This window comes from Gavia stellata, chromosome 5 (assembly GCF_030936135.1).
Source record: "Gavia stellata isolate bGavSte3 chromosome 5, bGavSte3.hap2, whole genome shotgun sequence".
Lineage (NCBI taxonomy): Eukaryota > Metazoa > Chordata > Aves > Gaviiformes > Gaviidae > Gavia > Gavia stellata.
Window position 1 is genome coordinate 30,278,055 of NC_082598.1, and position 14,161 is coordinate 30,292,215.

A 14,161-nucleotide genomic window follows, 5' to 3' on the forward strand; every position below is an offset into this window, starting at 1 on the left:
GCATTCATTCATCATTTTATGTAAGACATATAAATGTCAATGCTACAAAAAGTCCTTCTAAGAGACTATCCAATTCCCATTTATTTATAGAAACCTTTTTTCAGTCTTAACAAGAAATGGAGGCTTCCCAGCTCCTAACAGATAAAGCAGAAAAGCACCTATAGGCTAAACCTATTCCCGTAACTAAGCTGGTCAGGGAATGTGTATGGCCACAGGAAGGGTACTACTTCTTCAGAGGAGCTAAACTGATCTCATGCAACCCACCTGCCAGTCAAAAGAGAGGTCCATTTGTAGAGAGCTGTATGTATGATGGAAAAAACCCCGTACTGCCTGCTTATTTCTGCTACTCTAAATCTCCTGAACTGCCCTCAGCATAAGGTTCGTCCTAGTCAAGCAATTAAATCTATCGCATAGCCAGATTAGGGGGCTGCAAGGTGTTAATACATCCCTTGCTGTGTTCCAGCACTTAGCCCTAAGCAAACCACCTGGGTTACATCCAAAGAACACACTGATGCCAATTACACTTCCAGTAAACTTTTAGAGGGTATTTTCTTTATCATCCCACTGCCCCCCCACTGAACTGTATTAAACGTTTAACAATTTTCCCCATTTCAGACACCAGACTGGTCCTAAGTGCCAGAAGACTTCAGTAACAGGTTTTCTCCACCTTAGCTTTCCAGTGACATTTTGCAACACTCCCGATTCCTGTTGTTACAAAGTATTGCTTAATTTGAACTACATGCCTATGAGTTTGGAAGGATTTTTTTCTGGCTCAAGGCTGGAATCAAGTTTTACAATCTCTCTCTAAATCACTGTATGTGCTTTCCGTTGTAAAACTCTATTTTTAACTGAAAAAGTTAAAACACTTTGGGAGAGATGGAGAGAGAGAAAAACACTGTATATTAGTCCTGATGACCTATAGGAATATCGTAGTTCAAGTGTTCATATTTTAGAAACAAAAGCTGCATTTTTCACCTATTTACAAATGGGACTGCCTCTCGCACTTATGGGAGAAAAAATACACAGGAATATAGCTGCTGTATGGATGCATCCTGCTTTGCTATGCCATGAGAGGTCTTAGTCCAGGACCGTCTTGACCTAGAGCCCTGCCTTTCACAGACATTCATGTCATATCACACTGCTGCAGAACAAATCCCTAATTTCTTCCTCAGACAATTCTTTGTTGACATTGACACAGATATGCCTGAGTTTGGATGAAGGACTTGAGGAAGTTCTTGATGATTAGGTCAATTATAAAATCTATACTTAAATATCTTCCACGTGGGCAGAACACACAGAGGATTAGCGCATCAGCAAAATTAGTGCTGTAATTTTGACAGCATGATAGAGAAATAACGTAAACAGGGAAAAGAAAGATCCACTTGCCTGGTGGGTGTTGCTGCCTGGATTATGTACGGAATTAAACTGTTTCATGTGCATTCGAGCTCTTGCAATATCCCTGAGAGACCAAAAGATATTGTCCACTGCATCTATGGCTTTCTGAGATGTCAGGTTCAGTGACGAGTCACAGCCTAAAGAAATGAAGAAACACAGAGCTGAGTGAGTGAAAAACTTTCAAGTATTTTGATAAAAGCAGTAGCAAAAGGGTAACTGGGAGGAAATTTTAAATTGGTTTCATCATGTTACATTCCAGAAACTCAGGGGCCTGCGAGACAGCATGTCCTCAGCACGGCACGAGTTTCTGTAGCTAAGCAAGAAGCCATAAATCCTAGACAGCAAGAAAAGTGAACAGCACCTCTCTAACCATGTTTGTAAGCTAGATCATACAGCAATTTCATCGGCACAGGGTACGTTTTGCTCTTCACAGCAAACAGAAGATCCCATGCTAGCAGGCCCTGAAGAAGAGCCCCATGTGGAAAGGAGCCAGCTGGCTTGCTGGTCTCCTCGGGGTGATGTTTCGCCATGCAGAGGGGAAGTGCTCCTCAGGCACCGTACCTGGGCCCTGGCTGGCAGCCTGCTGACTCCGAATGCATTTCCTACCTTTGTGACAAGAAAAATGGGAAAAGTCCACGCTAAATACAGCGGAAATAATAGCTACACATTGGGAAGAGCTGTATTATCATAAAAAAGTCCTTATCCCTCAAAGTGGCACAGTTACTACTTTTAATGTACTTTTCCAAAGCACTTCTGTTGAGATATAATGCTTATCTTCCACTGAGGCCAATCTCCATTTAGAGAACCACATACAAGGTCCCTCCAGGTAGCCAGGCAGTGCCTTGGCGAAGAGAAATTCTTATCCTTGGCTCCATCCCCCTTACCACAGGACCTACATTGCACAGAGGTGTAGGAAAAATGCTTTCTCAGCTGACCTGCTGATGAGAATTATCCAAGTCAGAGATAACTGGGTCACCTGGTGTTTGCATTGCCCTGACAACAGAACTCTACAGCTTTTGACATCTCTGTCCGCCTCTCTTCTCGCTTGACTCCTCATCCCCGTGGCGGAAGATCCAGCACAGAATAAACACACACTCACTCCTGCTTATCGTCAGTGACTTCTCCGGGGGATGCTGCTGTAGTGGTTTGTGTGTCCACCCCTGGTCCCTGCACCGGCAAACCTTTATGTCTGTGCAGAATCCTGCTGAGAGGATTGGGTCTCCCCGCAGGTCCCAGCAGCTGCTGGCTCACATCGTGCTGCACCAGCGGAGCCCAGCACTGAAAACAGACACCAAAACCTGTCGTGAAGGAGCCTGGATTTTTGGGTGGGGGGATTCTGAACAAACTTTCCTCTACAACTGACAGAGGACAGAATCCTTATATACTAAAGAAACAACAAAAAAGGCGGTACTTCCAAAATTTACAGGGAATTTGTAATAGCTAATCTGGATCACTCTTTTACATCTTTGCATTCTGTACAGCAGAATATATATATAATATATACACATACACACACGTAGAGGTCTCAAATGATTCCTACAAGACGGTGATTAGACACTGAGCTTTCATTTTTCTGAATGTTATTTGTTGAAAGGCTCGAAGTTGGATCCCCAGCTGGTGCAGCAGAACAGATAAAATGACTGTACTTCTGCAGGGCTACATCAAACCAAGCTGCTGAAGATTTATGCCATTATAACACACAAAGCAACGAAGCAAACACGAACTGGGCCTCGGTGAGTTCCATGTTGTAATTCTAAGGCAGACACTCATATATTTTTGGACCGAGCTCTTGAAAGGACTAATTTTTCTAATAACAGAAATATTTTTGTTGTCATGTATATGCCAGATCTGCATGCTCTGATACTCTGATTAACCAAAGCTTAGTTTTTCATTTGGCCGAGGAACCTGTGTATTGTCAGTGAAAGCCCTGAACGCAAACCCCACTCCACTGGTGCTCTTGAAATCAGAGAGCTGGCTCCTGCGAGTGATCTTGTGCTGGCTTATGTGCAAAGGGAACAGCGTCCAACAGCTGAAAAAAGTGAAACTGAACACCTCCTGGACAGATGAGGTAGATAAAGTCTGAGGTGATAAATCTTGGTTTATATTTATCACTAGTATAGGCAATATATTCAGAGAAGATCTTGTATTGTCGGTGTGCTTTTATCCTGCCCATGGGAAAATACATGAATGAGAAAACAGGGCAGTCCCTGTTAGCTCCCAACTCAGAGGCTGTGCATATTTAATAGCTAACATTTATAAAGCATTTTGAAAATGAAAATTAAAACGAAGAGCCATATCTCATTATTGTATTGCTATATTTTTCTTCTCTCCGAGAGACAAGCTTTCTCTGTTTTAGCCACATTGGAGATAAGCAGCTCAGAATTAATGTAAGTGGTTACATTTTCTTTGTCCTCTCTTTAATCCTGTCTCAGCAAAAGCCATTGCTTTTGGCCAAGCCACCTCTGGAATGTTTCCTTTCGCTAGCGAACACAAGTCCCCCATGTTCAACAAGTTCAGGCAAGGTAAAAATCACATCAAGTTTGCTTTGCTTTGCACACTCTTCTTTTTTTTTTTTTTTGTTTATTTTCTTGGACCATTTAAAAGCCTTTTGTTTTGGCCCTGCAGTTATTTTTCTCATGAAAAGAAATATTTATTTCCTTCTCCTGTTGGCATCACTTCTCTTTCTCTCTCTTTTTATTTTAACAAGAGTCTTTTGATGAAGAGGTTTCAAATCAGATTGCCACCTCCCACTTCTGGAAGTGCAGGGCAGTTTCCAGTGGACACGGTCTGGCTTTGTGGCTGGAAGCCCCCGTGATGCTCCTCACCTTGCCTGGCCCAGCGCATCCCACTTTGCTTTTTGTTACTGGGTCCATCTTCTCATGAGCAATTTCTCAGTGAAGCGCAGCCTCTGTAACATTCGAACCTCGTTGCCAGGGAAATGCTGTCTGGAGCTTGGGCTTTGCTTTACAGCTTGTGCTGACGCACTTGTGGGCTGGAGGAGGCCATGAAACCATTCACCCTCACCATCTGTTTAACAGGCCACAGCACTTCTCACCGTCGCCCTAACCAAAACAAGAGCCCTGGTGCGCCGTGCAGTGTGCCAGCAGCTCCTCACCCTCCCTGTTCAACCATGCAGACAGGAGCGTATCTCAAGGAGCACTGGAGCAGGAGGTCTACGTGTGCTTCCAGTCTCCACAGCAGAGCGCGATGCTGAACCCAGTTTGGAGCAGGGTGGGCACTGGGAGTTGAAGCTCCAGTCCAGTGCCAGTTTAAGGCTGACAGATAGAGGGAAGAGACCTGTACTTTCAAAGGTTTCTCTAAAATGTGTCTTCCTTGGGACTTCTGATCAAGAAATATCACGTCTGGGGAAGTCATGGCTTTCTTTTTCCAGCCTGACATCCAGTTCTTCTTTTTTAAAATGTCTATTAAAAAAGAAGTTTTCTTTGACATCTTATTGTTGAGATTAATAACAAAAATCTCAGGTTCTCCGAAGGCTGCTGCCTACCTGTCACACTGCAGTAGGTTCGAAGAGGGGAGATGGGTTTCAGTCCAGCCTGGAGAACAACAGAAGCTTGTGTTGTACAAATGGCAGGCGGCTACAAATCACCTCCCGTTCACACCTTCCCCGTGAATGGGGCTGTGTGCGCTGTGTGCGCATATGGAGAGCAGAACACAATCCCTCTTCTCTTCCCACTTCTACGAAGAAATCTGCTCCTTTTACAACAATGAAGAGGTGGAATACATTAGCTGCTGCACAGCTCGTGCTAATTAAAACAACTCTTCCTGTTACTGTTTTTTCATGGGACGTTAAATGGCATTAGGAGAGCATGCTGAATGAATTCCTTTGAATCCCAAGCCTTATTATATATGGGAAAAGGCATTTAAATGAAATCGGGGGATATTGCTTTCCTGTCGGACTTGAAGAAGCCCATTTGTGGAAAAAAGAAAATCACTGTTAACCAGCGTGGGACTAAAGATTTTAAAGCACATATCCAAGATCTTGATGATATCCGAAGAAGAACACAACCTGGTTCTGTGGTAAGCGGTGCCTGACCTCACCAATATTGCTTCTAATCCGCTTCCATTCACTTGCGCTGAATTTGAGGGGAGTCAGTGTCACGAGCTGCATTCCAGTGCCAAACAGGATGAGACTGCTGGCCCTTATTTTTGACCTACTTCTGAACTTTTTCATCAGACAGAACACATCTCCTCTTAAGCTACGCATCTGCATAACCATTAGTACCAGAACTAATCCATTTTCACAAGAAGCTTGAAAACAGGAGAACAGAGATGCTCTTCTCTACAGTCTGGGGTGACCCAGAAACCAAACTGGACCAGTTTTTCTACTGATTTCTGAAATCAGAAGGAAGATACTTTAAGAAAAGGACACAGACATTGTGAACCCACAAGACCTATAATTATACAGTGGCATGTGATTGATTATTCCCTCCCTGAATGCAACAAATGAGAATTTCAGACCTGTGTGTCCGAAAACCTTTCACTGTGCTTTGTCTCTTTTAATATGTGGTCCAGGCTTTATAAACAAACTCGTTCTTTCTCTAAAGCAGTAAGATAATTATTAACATTTCGTGAAGGTCTTCTTTGATACTTCTGAGACATCACTCAAATGACTCTTACGAAGTTAAAAATTCAGGAAAGCTGAAAGTTTACCACTTTGCTCTATTTTATTGGTATTAACTTAGGCTCTCTCTACCTTAGGCTCTCTCTATAGCCCATTTACAGAAAAAAAAATGATATAAACCCTGCAAAACCTGGAATGGAGCTGGCAGAGTAGCCAAGCTGTTTTAGAATCACACACTGAAGCACGGGCTAAACCAGAAAACTGGTACTTCAAAGAAGAGAAAATCCAGCATCAGGATTGCATTATGCAAGCTATTTTCTAGATATGCAGAGTTAATTTGCTTGTCAGTGAAAGACAGAGAAAGAACTGAGATATACGGTGCCTTGAGGGTCAGGACTCAAAATACACTATGATATTAAACTAATGAAAATCTTCTATTTTTATACTTTAGATGATAGCATAGCAATGGGGGCCCTTCTTTTTCTAGTGGATAAATCTAAAAGCATGTATCTGCATACCCAGAGCCATATGTTTTATAATAGTTTTGATATATTCATGCATTAAGATTGTTATGAAAAAGTAGCTATGAATGCATATGGTTACACAGACCACGGCTGTTTTTTGCGAGGGAAAAAAATGTGTAAAAACCAAAACTAGGATGAAATTTGTGTGATTCTCCTCTCACCTTTCTTCCTGATGGATTTTGCCATGCATTTGAATCTTTATTCTTAAATCTGATTTGTATTAAATCGTCCTCTGCTGCATCTAAAAAGGAAGCTGGTAAGCGAGTGTGACACCGTGGGACAAGGAAGAGTGGGCCAGAATACAAGGCTTCTGTCATCATTGCCAATAGCAACATCAGCAGAAGGTGAAAAATCAGAATTGACTCCATTTCAGTTTGGGGGATTACAGAAGAAAGGTGTGTTCCCCCGCCCTTGAGAAGGGAGCATCCAGAGGGGACAGACACAGCGGTGCCTGTGACAGCTTCCCGGCAGCACATGGCATGTCTCTACCCCTGCGGATGGAGAGGGTCCTGCTCCGCACCCGCTCAGTCCTCCGCACACTCAGCAGGAGCGTGCGCGGCGCCGGCTGGGGCAGACGAGTCTGTGCTGCTGGCAGCTCCCACCGAGGAGCAAGGCTCCGGGCAGCCTTGAAATGCGGAAGGCCAAGTCAACACTACAGTGGGTTGAGTTCAAAACAGGGCTGGCTTTTCTGGCATTAGCAAGTGATTCGGGTGTTACTGATTGGATTAGAGGAAAAGAAGGGTAAAAAAAAAAAACAGGGAAGACACTGAAAAATTTTTCAGAATTGTATTTGGAATTCAAAGATGAATTAAAATCCCAAGCAAACGCGCATTTAATAAAAAATATATGAAAGTTATAAAAAAAAAAACAGGCCCATTTTGCTGAAGCCCTGGCAGAGCAGTGTGTTGGTGCTGCTGGCACAGAGGGGCAGGAGCTCATCAGCTGAGGAAGGAGCAGGCACGGAGGCGCAGAGACAACCTGTCCCCACCCGCAAGCTCAAGATGCTCTTGCCCCATCCCCTACCAGCAACCACAGCAGATTTCTAAGCCAGCATCCCGATTCAACCCCTTTTCTCACCCTCCCTCTTCCACCTCCCTTCCTGCAATGCCCCCTTGCCCCAGTCATGCCTCAGCCCTTCATTGCATCTGGGAGGCTGAACTCAGCTTGGACCACACTGCTGCGAAACCAGTCCATCCCCACGGCCCTCCTCAGGGAGAGGCAAGTTATTTGTGCACCAGAGGCAAAGAGGCTGAAAATCCTCTGAGGCATCCAAGAGGTTAGCATCCCAGCCACAGCGGTAACCGGGATTTCCCAGCCCTGGGCTTGACCAGCCCTTCTGCCAGTCCACACAGCACCGAATAACAGACTGCAAATGTTAGCAGGCAGAAAGATAAACAGAGCGGAGGAGGAAAGCAAAGAACAGCAGTGTATGGGAAAAACATGAGAAAAGGGAGGAAAAATAGATATGATACTAAAAATCAAAGCAGAATGTTTTTCTCCCTCAATTATTAGCAACAACTGATTTGAACCTATTTGAAACCCAAGGTTCGCATGGAGGGTCTCTGCAGGGCTCCAGCTGAAGTCTGAAACTTCAGAATAAATCAAAGGGATTATCTGAAAAGCCACACAACAGAGGAGGTCAACTCCGTGTTTCTATAAATGTCACTTATGATCTGATCGGCACATGGAGAATGAAAACACAGCGGCATGCAGGGACGCTCCAGGGCAGTCACCAGCACCATGCAGTGCAAGTGATGGTATGGATGTGGTGTCCGTGATGGGAGGAGGGAGGGTCTGATCCGCACCAAGGAAACCACGGAGGCTAGCATTGTGGCCGGCAAAGGTGCAATTTGTAGTTTATTTTAATCACTACAAACTTCTCCCATTTGAGAGAAAGGCCAAGGATGTTTTTTTAAAAAGTAACTAAATTTAGAATCTTAAATCTCCATGTCAGCTTTTAAATAAGCATCCAAACTTTAGCAGTGCTGAGCATCCAGGGATTGCACATTTATGTCTCCATGGGCAGTTCAGCACAGATCTGACACATCCTGCAATCTCTAGATCTCACGGGGAAAGATGGCAAGAGCCAGCAGTGTGCTTGCAAAGCTTGTTGTTGGCCTCAAGTGTAGGAACCTCTTCTGGAAACTGCTCTTTGGCGTGCAAGGCATGCACAGCCCACGTGGCTAAGTACTTTGCTGGATCTCAAGCTCTGAAGCTGCACGTGTAAAAATCTGGCCACTTAACTACATGATTAAATATGGATTTAAGACCTACCTTTGGAGAGTAATTTTTTTTTTTTAAATTCTGGCCTCAATATCTGTCACTTGGACATTTCTATTTTACGGGAATATTTTATTGCCGCCTTCTTGCCAAAATCCAACAGCACAACATGTAATATCAACTTTTATGAAGCACTGCAAACTCAGTACTGCAGGCTCTCATGTTACATGAAATTAAACCTGTCAATTCAGTGAACAATTACAGGGAAAAAGTACAGCACTTACTAGAATAAATTACATAAATTAATTGCAGGAGGAATTTAAGTTAGGTTCAGATGTGCTTTCTGAAGGAAATTAATGTAACAAATTCATTAGGGAACCATTCAGTTGCTCCCTCAAGTAGTCCGTATCTTAATTAAAACCCCACACATGTTAATAAAGCTATGTTAAATGCTCTGCAGTCTAACAAGGCCTCCCAATAATGTTCTTGCAAGAACTCAGTAAAACTCCAGGTTTTACTAAACAATATAAAGCCTTATGAACATAATACCACCCCAGGACCTATTGATCAAATGTCCTCAGTCTTTTGCAAGCTGTTCTCAGCTACCCTCCTTTTGTCTTCAGACTGGTGGCTAGACTTTGGCAAGGGCAGATTTTTGCTCCCATCAAGGACTTTCTTACTATTCATGCATCAGCCAACACCCTTCAGTGATGCTATGAAGCTTCACCCTCGGATCTTCTGCCTCTCACCTCCTCTGCAAGGTACTCCAAGAGGTACCACGTACGTGAAGGACAAACGATGCATGGGGAAGAGGGATGAGGTTCGTGTCCACGTAGCAGCAGGTGAAGCAGCAAGTACTACCAGTATGGCAAAACCTCCTTGGCCAGCGTGCACCAGAACAGAGGACACGTTGCATGTCTGAAAGGGTATGGCCGTTCTCCTTCAGGACAGCTGGCACAGTGGGACATGGATGGGACCCTGCCACTGCCTTTTCTAACGTACCTACTCAGGACCTAATAGCCCTGTTTCTTCCTTTCTTTCTCCAAGAACCTGCAAGCCACCCTTGTGTGAGAGACCACCTGGAGCCAGACGAGCCTTTTTTAGGCTACAGACTTGCTCACGCTCAGACAGTGCTGTTAATGCGGCACTTCACGCTACCTCGGCTGAGGAAAATCGTATGCGAAGAAAAGTGTTCCTAACACCTGTGTTTAAAGCCCTTCATAAAGAAACACCCTGAAGGCCTGTTTTGTCTCTGCACTAGGAAGCAGCAGAGCAGGGAGGAAGCTCATGTAGAAGTCCACGGGAGTCTAGATGCTCTACCCATGGGAGTCTAGATGCTTCACCCACCCGGCCTCAGAGGGGAACCTCAGGAAAACATGGCAAGATCTGTAAATGTCCTTGTTTTTATAAAAATTTTTTTCTTTATGTTGGTTACAAGGAATCATACTTTCAAAACAACAACAAAGTGAAATAAGTCAGTATTTCTGTTTGATTTTTCCATCATTTTTTTAGCTTGGACAATGGAAATGAATACGATCAATGTTTTTTGTGTTCACAGTCCAATTTGATTGTATGTTTCTCATACCACCAAGTCAGGCTTGCAGACGTGATTGGAAAATGCTTCCTTCTGAAAACAACTGTCCTACCTAGAACTTTTAAAAATGCATGAAACCGTTTCAACTCATGGATCTAAGAATGATGGTAATGGAGAAATGTCCAACAGACATTTTCTTTCCCAATTTAAGTTCTGAGCCAAGCCAGAACTCACGGCATCCTTAAACTAGTGAAGGCAGCTTTGCATAATAATGTAAATATATAGAAACATAAGATCACAATTAAAACTAATAGTTGTAATCTATTTATCGGCTACTGAAGCAAAACAATATTTTTAACAGGAAGTCAAAAATAATGACATTGTAATGCTATGTATAATTATCTGTTCAAAAAGGTCTCTTCAACCAGTATGCTACACAACAAGTGAAAAGCCATCTGAAAACTGACAAGGATAATAGGCACTTAGGCTGCCTTCAATGGGCTCTATTTAGTGATAGATAATAATAATGACAGATTATAATAATTGCAATTTTAATCCCCCCCTTATTCAAATTACCAGAATTAGGGGACATCCCTTAAGTAACTTTTGCTTTAAATTCACAACTATGCTCAGAATAGTTTTCCTTTAAAAATGACATATCTTACCTTCTAGAATTAAAATTAAACTGTAAAAGGATTAAGTGCTAGCCAAAACACTAGAAGGTTGTTTTCCAGGAGAGATTGGATGAAAAAGCTAAAAGCTAAATGCCAGTCCTGTATTAATCTACACTGTTATGACAGTTTTGATGCTAACAGTAGGTAGAAATACACTGTAACAAGTTTACAAAGTTCATGGTAGTAAGAAATGGAGCTGTCAGATAAACACAAGTGTCACAGATTTCCAGCTCTTGTGATATTTAAGTGTAATTATGACAGAACACAAAATGTATAACAATAAACTCTCTGAAGTTAACCTATGACATTAGAGTTTATATCTTAATTGCAATTTTAGAAGAAAAATACATTGTTCGAGCTGCACCATTCTCACTTCTGAAATCCTGATTACAGAAAGCATTCAGGTGTGAAGTCCCACTGAAATCCAGCCAGAATACCCTCAACCTTATTTTAGCATCCCAACTCCCCAGGAAAGAGAAATCCTACTACTCTACTGTTACTACAGGCAAATCATTCATTTTAAAACAAAATATGCAAAGTGACTGTAACCAAAAGTAACATCCCGCATAAGTGGACAGTTCATGGTAATTCCTCCAGTGATTTTTAATTCAAATTTCAATTTGGTATCTTACAGGGCTGCCTTTTTCAAAACACATTTTGCTGACACTGTCAATGATACAGATATTCACAGTATATGTTAATGACACCAAAGGTGAATATTCATATTTTGTGGCTAAATTTCAAACAAGATTTGGAAAGTTTGTGGCCATGAACTGGTAGATGCATGATCTTGTAAATCACCACCCAGCAGCTCAGGCACAAGCTCAGCTCTGAATTTAGGAAGCCGGGTCCTTCACACTGGCACCAAGCGTTTGGGGGACAACACCACCTTTGCGTGGGGTCCTACTCAGCTCAGTGCAGCCTCTGAGCAACGGCACTCGCCTGCATGCATCTAACTGCCAACCGGCTGTAACACTTATGCCCATGTTTACACTGGAAATAGTAATACTTGCTTTCACCTACTTGGTCATCTCTTCCAAGTCTCAGTCCCTGTGGACAGGAGCTGCCTGGTACCGTGTGCCCACAGGACCTCTGACTTAGCCAGCTCCATCAGATGCTGCTACTGCCTAAATAAAAGCCTAACTCCAGGCTCAGTTCAGAGCAGGTTTCCTGAGGGAATGACAAAGATGACTTACTGCGGCCTGCTGGGCACAAGCTGATCAGAAGAGAAAGTCAAGCGGCACATCTCCCAGGGGCTACACGCATTAGGAGGGGGAAGGAAGGGTTCCCCCTTTTCTATACTATCAAGCACCTACCAGCGCATTAGAGAGAATAATTTCCCACCTGGCAGATCGTACAAGACTTTCTCTCTTCCTTCCATCAGTAGTGCAAGAATTGCAACATGCTCTGCTTCCCCAAATGTAGCACAAAGCTGCCTATGGTGTGTGAAAATGTTAATGATGATGAAAACCAGACAAACGTGTCTTGTGATGCTCTGCTGGAGACCAGGGGTTGTACTGGGCAAGGACCATATTATACTGGTTTTTGTTCCTGATGCTTCTTCTCCTGAAAACGGACATTCACACTGGACAATGAGGTGGAATATGGGGATAAAGCAGGGTAAGGGCAGAACAGCTGTTCTTCTGTCCTGCCAGTGAGGATAAGTGAAGTATAACAATTTCCAGAGAAAAAGAACAGAAATATTTATGGTAAAGGGCTTCACTGCAAAACATAAAGACAAACTTTTTAACATGTAATATTAAAAGCAACAGCCACAATTCTCCACACTGAAATCGGAAATTCTACTTTAATGGCAACCTACCACACCGCAAGTCGTACGTGACCAGGGACAAAAGGACTAGAAACCGGAACGCTGTAAATTTCTGCATTTACACCACGGCAACTCTTGGCCCTGACTGGAGTTGTTTTGCCCTGCTACCGTCAGTGGTACCATGCATGTACATGAAGGGTTGTATCTCCGCGGTGTCCTGGCCTCACCAGGGGACACCTCCAGCAAGGGGCTGGCTGGGGCTGCAGGAAAGCTGCTGCAGACTTGCGCTCTCCCAGTCTAAGAGGTTTAGCATCCCGTTGCACACCAGGGAGGGAAACGGGTAGCAGGCAGTGAATGGGCAGTAAAGAAGCCATGAGTGTATCCCTCAGCCTAGGCAAGGGCTGTATGTAAGGCACAGATGTCCATATTCTGCAGGCGGACGAGAAGTTATGCCGAAGCACAGCCCTCTCAAGCCCAGCCCTTCCACCACAACCCATGGTGATGACGGCAAGGAGCATTTGTGGTTTACTCCATGCACAGCATCCACTTTGTGTTACCAGCTCAACTGTATTGCATGCTGTGCATACAACAGGCCCTCTGGAGACAAACCCCTGTCTCTGGTGAGTCACTGTATTGATCTACTGAACAAATGACCTGATGTGATGTTACTGTTTCAGATCTTCCTCTGCAGAATACACAGAGAAAAACTGTCACCATTTGTACAACTAATCGTCTATCTGTAAAGCATGTCGTTGTACACGTGGGCTTGGGATGCCTGAGTCAATTTTTGGAGCGTCTAGATAAAAAGGTAGATGATCGTTTAGCCTACAGCATGGGTGACTATGTTATTTGGAATAAGCATTATGTCTCTGATAAGGTTAGGGAAACCATATTTTGTAGAGGCATTTGCTATTATGGAAACAGCTATGCAAAACCAGTATTACATTTGGAGTCGGAAACAAAACAGGAGAGGTCTTGGCAAATTTCTCTCTTCAGCTTTGGTTTAAGTGGTTGTTTATATTTTTCAGCACCCGCTGTAAAACTATTTAATTTGAAATCATCGCTGGAGTACTGTCTCAAAAGATAACTCTTTTTGTTTCGGGAATATTTCACATCTCAGTGAGAATAACATCCTACAAAAAGTACCTTCAGAGAAGACTTTTTTCTTTATGAAAGCAGGTAACACTGATGCATTTAAATGATTTAAAAGTCTTCCTATGTTCATCTGCTCTTATAAGCCTTTGAAACTGTGCACTGCACTTCGCAGAGATCATAAGACTACAGCCCAGTCCAAACATCTAACAATCTGCAGATAAACAAGAAAAGGCAACCAATTAAAAAGCATGGTCAGAAAGAACAATAATAAAGCAATAAAAAATGCAAGTTAGAAAGAAAGCACTGCATGAATTATCCCACTTTATGTTAATTTTAAAATTGAAATTACTGTTATACAAGAGACAA

The 14,161-nt window shown here is 43.1% G+C and overlaps 1 protein-coding gene across 1 annotated transcript in view; it reads right to left on the reverse strand.

The window, feature by feature from the left end:
• Positions 1 to 14,161, reverse strand: part of SCFD2 (sec1 family domain containing 2) — a 202,016-nt gene that overhangs the window by 12,781 nt on the left and 175,074 nt on the right. Inside the window, exon 6 of the mRNA XM_059817814.1 lies at positions 1,387 to 1,532. Within this exon, the coding sequence (XP_059673797.1) occupies positions 1,387 to 1,532 (146 nt within the window). The remainder of the gene's footprint in view (positions 1 to 1,386; positions 1,533 to 14,161) is intronic.